At 43.6% G+C, this 10,523-nt stretch overlaps 1 protein-coding gene across 2 annotated transcripts in view; it reads left to right on the top strand.

The window, feature by feature from the left end:
* Window positions 1–901: 901 nt before the first annotated feature.
* SRPK1 (SRSF protein kinase 1) overlaps window positions 902–10,523 on the top strand; it is a 48,964-nt gene continuing 39,342 nt past the window's right edge. The window contains exons 1-3 of one of the 2 annotated variants that reach the window (XM_090025099.1): window positions 902–1,058; window positions 1,159–1,219; window positions 2,353–2,445. In XM_090025099.1, the coding sequence (XP_089881225.1) occupies window positions 953–1,058; window positions 1,159–1,219; window positions 2,353–2,445 (260 nt within the window). In that variant the 5' untranslated portion in view covers window positions 902–952. The remainder of the gene's footprint in view (window positions 1,059–1,158; window positions 1,220–2,352; window positions 2,446–10,523) is intronic. The other variant, XM_090025100.1, reaches the window with a different exon arrangement.

Genomic DNA, 10,523 nt, shown 5'->3' with positions numbered 1-10,523 from the left:
CCCTGTAGCCCCACTTGGGCTGGGGGGTTGTTTTGGACTTCAAATGGGTTGGGCTTGTTTTTTCTTTCCCCTGAGGCCTGGCAACACTGTTCTCAACCTATTTGTCTTCATGGGCCACACTTGCAGCTTTCAACATGTTCTTAGATTCATAGACAGGAGAGTTGTGTGTGCTGCAGCCACACAACTCACTTCCTGTACCTCCATTACAAAAATGATTTAACAGGTTGTCATGTGGGCCAAAGCAGCACCATGGGTGCAGAACCACTGCCCCAAGCTGCCGTCCTGCCCTGCCCTCCACCCTCTCTGAGCACCTCCCTGGCTCCTGAGGCCAAGGTCCCCCTAGACTCATCCCAAAGGGACCCCCAAGAGCCAGGTGTGGGGAGCAGAGGCAGCCAGGCGGGATCCAGCTGAGACTGGCTCAGTGTTGCCAACTCTCAGATTTTTGGCATTCTTATGTATGTGTGTATGTATGTATTTATGTGTGTACGTGTATATATATATAATATATGTGTGCATTTATAGATGTATACGTGTGTGTATATATATGGAAAAAGAAAGTTAAATTTGAGCCTAGGTACAGCCCCCGTCCGTTCCCGCGCTACAGCCCGCCCCCACATCCACCCCCGCGATCATGTGGGCCCCTGCCTCCCTGACGTCACAAGGGCGCCCGGCTCCCGCGCGCGTGTTGCGTAGCGCCTGCGCAGTCCCCGCCACCTGAGCGCGGCTCCCACCCCCGGCTCCGATCGCGCATGCGCCGCACTTCATGGAGCCCAGGGAGGCGGGAGCGGTTCCGCTGTCGCCCCGCCCTCCCCCCGTGAGGGGGCGTGGCCGCACGTGCTCAGCCGAGCCCGGGGGCGGGGCGTCCCCCAGCAGCCCCAGCTCGAGCGGCAGCGACGAGCCCGAGCCCGCGTGGTGGCGCGCGGAGCGCCGCGCCAAGGTGCCCCGAGAGCGCATGCTCAGGCCGGCGCGGCCCGGCCCCGCGCAGGCGCAGGGGGAGGGCGCAGAGCGCCGGCGCGAGGGGCCGCGGCTACCGGCTCTGGCCGCCATGGAGCGGAAAGGTGAGCGTCGCCCCCCCCCACACCGCCTCCCCTCCCTGGCTCCCCTCTCCCCCCCCTCCCCCCCAGCCTCACCCCCACTCCCGTCTGTCTCTCCCCGCAGTGCTGGCGCTGCAGGCTCGGAAGAAGCGGACCAAGGCCAAGAAGGACAAGGCCCAAAGGAAGTGAGTGTCCCCGGCCGCACGTGCCTCCGCACCCCCCGGGGGTGGGGGGGGCGCTTCGCCCGGGCGAGGAGCGGGGCCCGCGGGTTGCCACCTCCTGCCAGCGCCGTGGGGGTGGGGGGGCTTTGTTTTGGGCCCGCTGTCCCTGCCATCCCCGTGTTGCGCCCAGCTGTCGTGGGCCCGCCTGGCTGCTGCGTCCCTGTGGGTGCAGGGTGGCCCAGCTCGGTGTCACGGCCTTCCACCCCCCCCCCCCCACCCCACCGTGGCTCAGGGTTTGCCAGCGCTCAGCAGTGGGTAAGGTGAGAAGATGGATCCTAGGTCACATTTAGTCACTCTTTCTGCACTAAAACTTTCTGATTTCTTCTGCCCTCTTCTCTCCCTGCCCCCGTTATCTCTTTTATTAAGTTCAAAGGGCATTCAAAATAAGCTAGTTTTACGGTGGATCGTAGTCTGAATGCATCCCACCTACGGAGAGCAGCGCTTGTTTGACCCGTTAGTCTCCAGTTCAAAAAGAACAAAAAATGAATAACTGATTTGTCTGATTTGCTCTAGAATAACATTCGGTTTCCATTAATAGGTCAGAACCGCTGGTGAGGATCTGGTGGTTTTGGCTATAGATTTAATGCATTTCATAGATATGAGGGGCTGGAAGGGACCTCGAGAGAGTGTCGAGTCCAGCCCCCTTGCCAGGGGCAGAAAGTTTGCAGGGATCAAATTTGCCAGTCTTGAGGGGACTTTGCAAAGTAAATGGCACAAAACTGCTTGAGGGCTATGGAGGTGTAATGCATCTGGAAGAATGTACTGCTTTCTAAAGCTCTCTGTGGACATACCGCAAAGGTTTTGTTATAAGATAGTATTCCTCTGTCTTTATTTCTGAATGAACAATCAGATCGGGGTGCATAGCTGGGATTTCTGTCTGTTTGCCTGGCATTTCTGTCAACTGCATGGGGAATAATCCCAGCTCCATTATTTATTAGTGTAGTCCAGGACTTCTGTTGTTAAGAGTACAGTCTATGTGAGTCATAAAGCTTTTATACAGTGACTTAAAGCTGGTGGCTCTGTAAAAATCCCTTCTGATGAACTAGCTAGAGGAGGGCATTGGCGGTCAATATTGTTTAGCTGTTTGCTATTTTCAGGTGTGTCACTGACTGCTGTATGACTTCTGGCAAGTCCCTTCATCTCCAGGCTACTGATGCTCAATCTGGTCCTGATGTTCACCTGCCTCACAGGCATGTTTAAAAACGTTTTAAAGTTACATGTTTCTTTAACTCTGTGTCTAGCGTTTCTGAAAAATTGGTGAAAGACTTTGTGTTGATTCTCATTCCACCTCTGGCTGCCCAAGAGAGCGTGGTCAGTTTTGCTTTCTGCTGCTTTAGACAGTAGCACTGTACGATGTGTTATTTAAATATAAACTTGTTCTCATTATTCTTTTAAACTTAAGTTTATTGGATCTTTGAAATAATTTTTGATGCAACTAGAATTGCCTGAAGTGCCCTTTCAGACTTGTTGTGAACCTTGATCCTTTGATAAAAGGCCGTATATAGGTGCAAAGCAATTAATTTTTGAGTACTTGGGGAAATTTTGTCATTATGATAAATGTATAACTACAGAACATGTTTCAGATGGTTGTTTAAACAACTCAGTGCGGTTAGTTTAAAGAAAGAATGAGTTAATGTTTTCTTTTCAGATCTACAGCAGGTTTTTAGTCCTGCACGTGGTTTTGCGATGCATTAGGTGTTTATTACTATTTAAAATTGTTTTTTTCTTGTTGCTCTGTGAACGGCTTACAAAAACAAGTTGAAACTGACTGTATAGGGAGACCCAATGAAACTGATGGTGGATAAAGTTAAAAGGATGAAAAATAAGACAACTTTCATCTTTCAGTTATAGTAATCTTAAGTGCTGTTTATGGGAATAGGGTGTATTTTAAGAAAACTCTAAGCATTGTGACTCAAGTTGCCAAGCAAAGAAGCCAACTTAGTTGAAACTAAACATTAATTGAAAAAGCAAGGGCAGTGATACTGTCTTTACAGACAGATTTAAATATCTTTCTTCTGTTTTTCCTCCCCCACCCCCTTGTCTGACAAATTCCTGTTTGTGAGGTCAGATAAGCACTCTCCCCCCACCCCGCTGCTTAAGGTAATTCTCTGTTGAAAGAGGAATGGCAAGGACTCTGCTGTATGAAGGTGAAGCACCTGTACCTGCCTTCATTCCCTAATATCTGGAAAAGTGGTCTTTCTCCTTGTGAGTGGATGGAGAAGATTCATAGATTACACATAGAGTCAAAGGGGACCCCGAAGGATCATCATGTCTGACCCCCTGCCCCAGGCAGGAAAAGGACCGAGGTCAGAAGACATCATGCTAGTCGGTTAAGTGCTGAGCTGTGTTCAGCTTGCAAAATTGCGTTGTTGAAGGCTACCAGAAGGCAGGAGAATTGTATTGAAAACTCTAAACACTTAAATGAGTACGTTTTAAAGCAGACGAGCAAACCAAATGTTCTCTTGGTATTTTCTTAATTGTGAGAGAAAGTAAAAAAAATACTGCTCTTTAAATGTTAAAAGAACAGTAAGCACCTGGCATGTGGACTGCTGCAGTTCATGTTGTTGCCAGAAGATAATGCAATACAGTATTTTTTTTATTTATTTATTTTTTTAGCCTAGGTGGATAGCATGCTTCAACAAGTATGTCCCAAATGATGATAAATGAGTTTAAAAATTTCAAAAATGGTATTATTAATCTTAAACTAATTTGGCTTTGTGGAGAATCTTATTTTTAGAACGTGTTCTTAACAAGGATCTTACAACTCAGAAATTCATAATGGCTCTGCAGATGTTTCTAATAAGGGCTCAGAAAGTATTCTGTGTTTTCACATGGGAGTATAGGGAGGGGAGCTACAAATCTTATTTGTTTATACAAAGGACTACGTGTCAAGGGGCCCTAAGATCATAGCTTGTTCTAAAATATGGGCGAAGTCTGCATAACAGCTCCCTCTTTTGGGGAACAGCTAATTTTAAATTGAATTCTTTCAACCATATTTTAAATGATACCTACCACAGAGAGAGAATTTTAAGTTTTGTTTTTCTTGTTCTCAGTAACTTGCCTATTTGGGACTTACTAGTGAAATGTAAAAAAATATTGACTGGTTTGAAAATGGGGGTATGTTAGGCATAATATTCAGATTCCACAAATTAGAAATATTTGCTGCCTTATTCCTTTCCCTTCCAGATATAGTGTACCCTCTTATTTGGGAAATGGTCTGTTTGGTTTCAGGCATAATAAATGAAGCAAACACATTGTAAAATGTCAGTCAACCAAATAATAGCTTTTAAAAGTGGTTAGGTACATGTGGTGTGCTTCCACTGCACCACATACTGTCTTGCTAGGCAAAAAAATATACTGAATTGACAATACAAAACACCTTTTTGATGCAGATTTCAGAATTTTGTGTAAAATGTTTTTTTAATGCCACAAAAATGGAGATGCTAATCCTTTTGATGGTTGGGGTGTTCAGAAAAGGAGTGATGGTGCCAGTATCACTGATTTTTAGCTATTCTTCCATTATTCAGTTATAACAGTGAAAGGAAAGATCTTAACTGCTATCCACCTTTCAGACCTTATAATACACTCTTCTTGGAGGCCTCCATTCTCATCCCCAAAGGCTGGAGTAGGTCTTGAATAAACTTAAGTTCAGCACTTTCATATATGGATGAGTTGGTCTCTGAAGTTCCTGAATTTACATTTAACATTGCTTCCATAATTTGATTAAAGATTTTTATAAAGTGGATCAAATAAGCCAACTTAACTCACTGAAAAGGTCTGCCCACCAGAGATCTGACCATTCCTAAGTTACAAGCTTATGAACTTCCTTTCTTTCTACTATTTTCATAAATTTATTTCAAGACATGTCTGTCGTCTCTTCAGATTAATGGATCTTGTTGCATTGTTGTTAAATGGTTATTTTGCCTGGCTTTTAGGAATTGAGAAGACTCTGCAGCTCTTTGTTTAAAAAGGATTACTAAGCCATCTGGAGCTCAGAATTGGAGAGGAAGCACAATGTGTTAGGCATTCATAATATTTGTACTTAGAAATTAGAAAATCAGGGAACTGCATGATGCTGTCTTGGGAAAAAAACCAACTCTAGGATTTCTCTAGTTATGGTCAGTTAAGCTTTCCTTTCTCTTGGGCATTTGTTTTTCTTCTGTAAGTGTTGAATTGGATCTGCAGCTTGCATGTTAACATGTGAAGTTCTAAGGATAACTTGCATTTAAAAATTAAAAGCCATGCCTGTATGATCCGCCAACCAAACTAGCCAAAGATTTTGTACGATACACACAAAACTTGAACTTCCATAGGCTTGAGACTGGCAGAGTCCCTGCAGTCAGGCAAGTGGGCTACAGACAACTGTTTTCATTTTGGTGGGATTTTCAGTAATTTGTGTCTTGTGCCAGAGGAGTTTTTCGTCCTATAGTCTGAAAATAACATCTTTGGTTCAAAGATATCCAAGAATGTAGGCGGGTAAGTAGTATCTGTAAGTTAGATCATCAGAAAGAAGAGCTCAGGGATGACTATCATTAGACCCGGTTTCTAGGCCTGAGTGAGCCTTGATCTGGCTTTAGGCCAGTTTGTCTACAATCTCTTTGTCTTGATAAGAATAATGCCCAATTTCTCAAAGTGCTTTGAGGTACAAGTGAAAAACTAAGTTTGAAGTATGATTTCTGGCAGATAATAACATCATTTGTAGTCCTTGATAGAACCCAAGTCTCCAGCAAATGTCTTTCTTTTTAAAAATTCTGCTTTATTTGTATTCTTTGCTGTGGTAGATGGCTTGGTGACCATGCTTTGGTATTCAGTTAAATTCAGTTCAGTTAAGAATGTTAGCACTGTTAAAGTGATTGTAACTAAAACGTTTGAGAAGGCACAAGTGATCCATCTGAAGACAGTATCTTGTTTCTCTGATTTTATGTTGGGAGTGCCATCACACAGAAAACAAATTTCTACTTGGTGGACCTGCCCAAGGACTGGAAAAAGTGTGCGTGGCAGAAAATACGTTGCTGCCAGAAGGAGGAAGACCTAATGTTGCTGAAGCAGATGTGTTATGAACTAATCACTTGTATCCTAGAACCCATGTTTACGAAGCTACCACATCCTATTTCACATTATGTAATATCTGTGGGACACTTGGGAATTACATAATTGGTGCTTTACCCAAAATAATAATTATTTTTTGTATGGCTAAGCATAATGATCTTAAATTGATACCTATTCTGATTTGAGGCATAGGAGATTGAGGGTGTATCCAGAAGAAAAATAGCCTCTGGTGGACAGGTAGCAGCAACAGAGGCAGTACCCCATTTTTTTTTGATAATTTAAATCCCTCTCAGAAATTGTGTGCTGTAAAGAACCTTACTGTTCTAAGGTTAAATATTTGCTAGTTTGTGGCCGCAGTAACCATGGCCTGAAACAAGTTAGTGTTTCTATGCTAATAAGTTTTTCTTGTGTAAATACAGCAGTTGTTTCTTTGTGGGGATGTGGACAACTTTGGTAAGCTGGAGAGATGGATGGCCAAAGAAATGGAGGAGCCAGCTGCTGTCTGTAGTGGAAAATCAAACTTAAGATTTATCATAAAATTGATTTGCTAGATGTGTTGCTTTTCTTGGGGTTCACAGCCCTCAACCTCTGCCTGGGGTGAGGCATCCAAGCCTTTTGTTTCATAGAACAAGGGAGAATTCAGTCCTGTTCTTGAAATGATGCCAGAGTATGAGGTGAACAGTACTGTTTCTCTTCTATCCACTTATTTAGATGGGAGAGAGTTGTGTTTAAATGTCCTTTGCTTGAATCTGGGTCTGTCACATCCCGGATGTGAGTTCTTCCCATCGTGTTTAACTGCATAGAATCAGTAGAAGACTTTGCAGTAAAATTGCTTATATGAGACTTTTATGATGCTATCACTCTTCCTTGGGGCCCTGGCATTCATGTTGGAACGGCACACCTGCTAGCCTTAGGGGTTTGCGATCCTTTATTGCAGCAAAATGCAAAAATTCTGTGCTTTGGCAAGGAGTTTACTTGTCACTAACCTGCTGGGTCACATGAAACGGGACAGACTAAGTAGGGAGATTACAAGATCAGCACGTATTTCTCTCTCAAATTCCTAGGAACCAGTACACAACTGGTAAATCTAATTTCAAGTCTATTGGTGGTAAGCATTTTGCAAAGTTAGCTGTGTAAGAAATGGAGCATGCATCTGTGCTATGGTACAGTGTTTGATTGTGTTACAGGGTTAGTTGGGTTCAAAGTGCATTCTATTCAAACATGAATTTTGGTATTTTACCTGTACTGGGTCAAGTTCAGTGCGTAGAGTAAGAATTGGAGTTGGAAGCGTGGTCATGCAGTAACACTCCTGGCTGTTAGGTCTTATTACCTTATAGGTGTCAAAGGTAGCCTTCTGATGCAACATAGAGCTGGTTCTAAGCATTGAAACCATTCTTGGTGTGAACAGTTGTATTTGCTGATGCATAGATTACATAGGGTAGTGATTTTCAACCTTTTTAGACTCAAAGACATACAAAATACTAGAACTCTTAGTTCCAAAATGATACCTGTTATTAGACCAACTGGCAAATGGCAAGAAAATTGTCCTTTTCTGCAAGCTTTTGGGATCAAAGTCCCTTTGTCAGGCTCTGGGAAAAGTGTAGGCGGTACCAGATAGCAAAAAGTCCCCATAGGTAGGAAATAAACTTCATTTTTGCACAGAGGGAGCTGAAGATGGAAGGTTGTTCCTCAGGGTCCCTGAGAGTGTATCTGTGAGCTGTGTTGAGTAGCTCTTTGATGTGTTGATCAGGTAGAAGTCCTTCCCTGAAGGTGTCAGATGGCAGGCAGGGGGGGAGGTAACCCCCCCCACCAAAAAAAAAAAAAAAAAAGTTCCTTGTTGTTCTGCAGTGAAGTTTTAAAATTCAAAATTGGCTAAAATTCAGCATCTTTCATGTTTCAGGGGTGTACTTGGTAACCATGTTGGTCTCAAGACACCCCTAGGAAAATGTGAGCTTTTAATTTCCACTCAATTTTTGACTACAGAAAGACAACAGAACAATTCTTCTGTTGCAAAGAACTCAAAGACCACAATAGGTCAGTGCTTTTAACACTATGGATTCCTATTTGAAATCTCTGGGTTTATCTTAGGAATCATGTTTGTAAATCTGATTGGGCTAACATTTTGTGGCACCCTTGAAATGAAATCAAGGTCCCAAAGGTGCCATGACACCTGGAATGAGAATCGCTGGCATAGGGGAGTTATCAGGATTGTGTGTTGTATTGATGTCTGAAGTATGTTTTCTGTAAATTACAGTAGACCTAGATGGTTGGGAATTTAATTTATCAGTTGCTGTGAACTGTGATGTGTGATTATTCTCTGTAGCTGATATTGCAGACATTTAGAAGATCAAACTACTCTTCCACCTGCTGTGAAGTGTGGCTTCTCTGCAGTGTTGCTGAATTGAAGACCTGAAGTTAAACATGACACTAAAATTCACCCAATTTATAAGTGTCTGCTGAATGAGCTGCTTGTACTGTTGAATATCCTGTTTATCCTATGCTGTATGCTGTTGTTGTTTTTTTTTAAAATTGATTTAGTTTTCCTCTTGTCAGATAGGCAGAACTGACCTACAATGCTGAACAGTGCCCAAATATCAAGTAGCTTGCTGGCTTTCTCGTAGTAGATAAGGCTACTGGTTCATCAAGTCTGATACCCTTCTTCCAGCAATTGTGTACCTGATGTTCCAGAGAAAGCAGACTAATACACAAAGGCTTTCATTCATTGCTTTGTGCACAGTGATGGTGGTTGAATTGCCCACGCCCTGAATCAGGAAGTTTTGATTTCATCAAACATGAATAACTGCAAAGTTAAGGGTAACTGGATAGCTACAGTACATAATGTGTATTCCTATAGCACATAGAGCAGTGGTGGCCAGGCTTTTTGCCAGGTGTGCCACAAGTTAAGCCCTGCCCCATCCCAAAGTGCTGCTGTGATCCCTGCCCTCCCTCCCTTCCCCTGCTCCCCAAGTATATCTGATAGTCTGCACTGAGGGGTGCCAGAATGGAGGCAGGTCTTGCCCCTGGCGGAGCAGGAGCAGGATGCTGCTCAGAGAAGTATCCCCAACATGAGCCAGTTGAACTCTTCTCTGTCTCCACAACTGCTGCAGTATTATATGGCAAGCAAGGATGCAAGGCCCTAAATTAAGTGACCACTACGGGGCCTGGAAAGGTTTAACCTGGCTCTTGGCAACAATACCTGATACCTCTTGCAGCAGTGTCCTGCTCCCACTCTGCTCTGCTGTGGCTGGAGGCTTGAGCCCCCTCCCCTGTTTTCGCACTTCCCTTTACCAAAAACCCGGGGCTTGTGTGCTGCACACAGCAGCTGCCCATGCCACTTAAAGCATGTGTGCCATGGTTTGGTCATCCCTGTTGTCGAATGTCATCAGAAGTATTTTTTTCTAGTTCTCAGTGCATCTGGTTAATTTGAGTTGTCCTTTTTGTAAAAACAAACAAAAAAAATGAATAAGGGATTAACTTTTTGCAATACCTTTTTATTGTTTAATGTTGTGTTTTCTCTAGCAGTATATCTACCTGTACAGACTGCAAAATCCTGTGTTCTTGAAATTTTTGTATCAGTTGCATCTATCTGGTAGTCTGTTCTGCTCTGCCTCTAATCTTAGCTCTGCCAAAAATTTTCACAGGTGACTTGTTTCTGAACACCAACCTGTGGGTGCTTAGCATATTTTTAAAGAAGTCTAATTTCCAAAAGTCTCAGAATTGCCAGTCGTGGGAAACCTTGGCTTATTTGTACCTCAGAAGCCTCTAGCTGTAGTTTTGGATCAGAGCTACCTTGCACTAAGCTGTGTACAGACATAGAACAAAAGAATGGTATAGCTGCAGAGAGATTTAGCCTGACTAAAGACTAATGCGGTATTTGGATTAAAAGCTACCTTTTCACATGGCAGATACGGCATCCTGGAAGGGCCAGGACATGGGGGTGGAAGCTGAGAGTGAAGTTCTGCTCCTGACTTCTGCTAGCTTATTCTGGCTTCAATTTACCCCACTTGTAAAAGGGAGGGAGTTGCACTGAATGTGTTCATACTTCACGCCTCTTTAGATCTTCAGATGAGTGTGTTCATTGCCAGTATCTTAATCGTTCCAAATGTGCCCAGGCACTTTTTTGTTGTTCTGAAAGCTGCTGCAATTTGCCAGACATTTTCATTTTAAATAAGTGACTCTTCAGAGCCTTTTGAAATTTCAGAGCCAGACACCATGGGAA

This window comes from Crocodylus siamensis, chromosome 13, assembly GCF_052110815.1.
Source record: "Crocodylus siamensis isolate JL-2025a chromosome 13, ASM5211081v1, whole genome shotgun sequence".
Taxonomy (NCBI): domain Eukaryota; kingdom Metazoa; phylum Chordata; order Crocodylia; family Crocodylidae; genus Crocodylus; species Crocodylus siamensis.
Note: the sequence above shows the minus strand (reverse complement) of the source record. Positions and strands in the feature narration are given on the sequence as shown.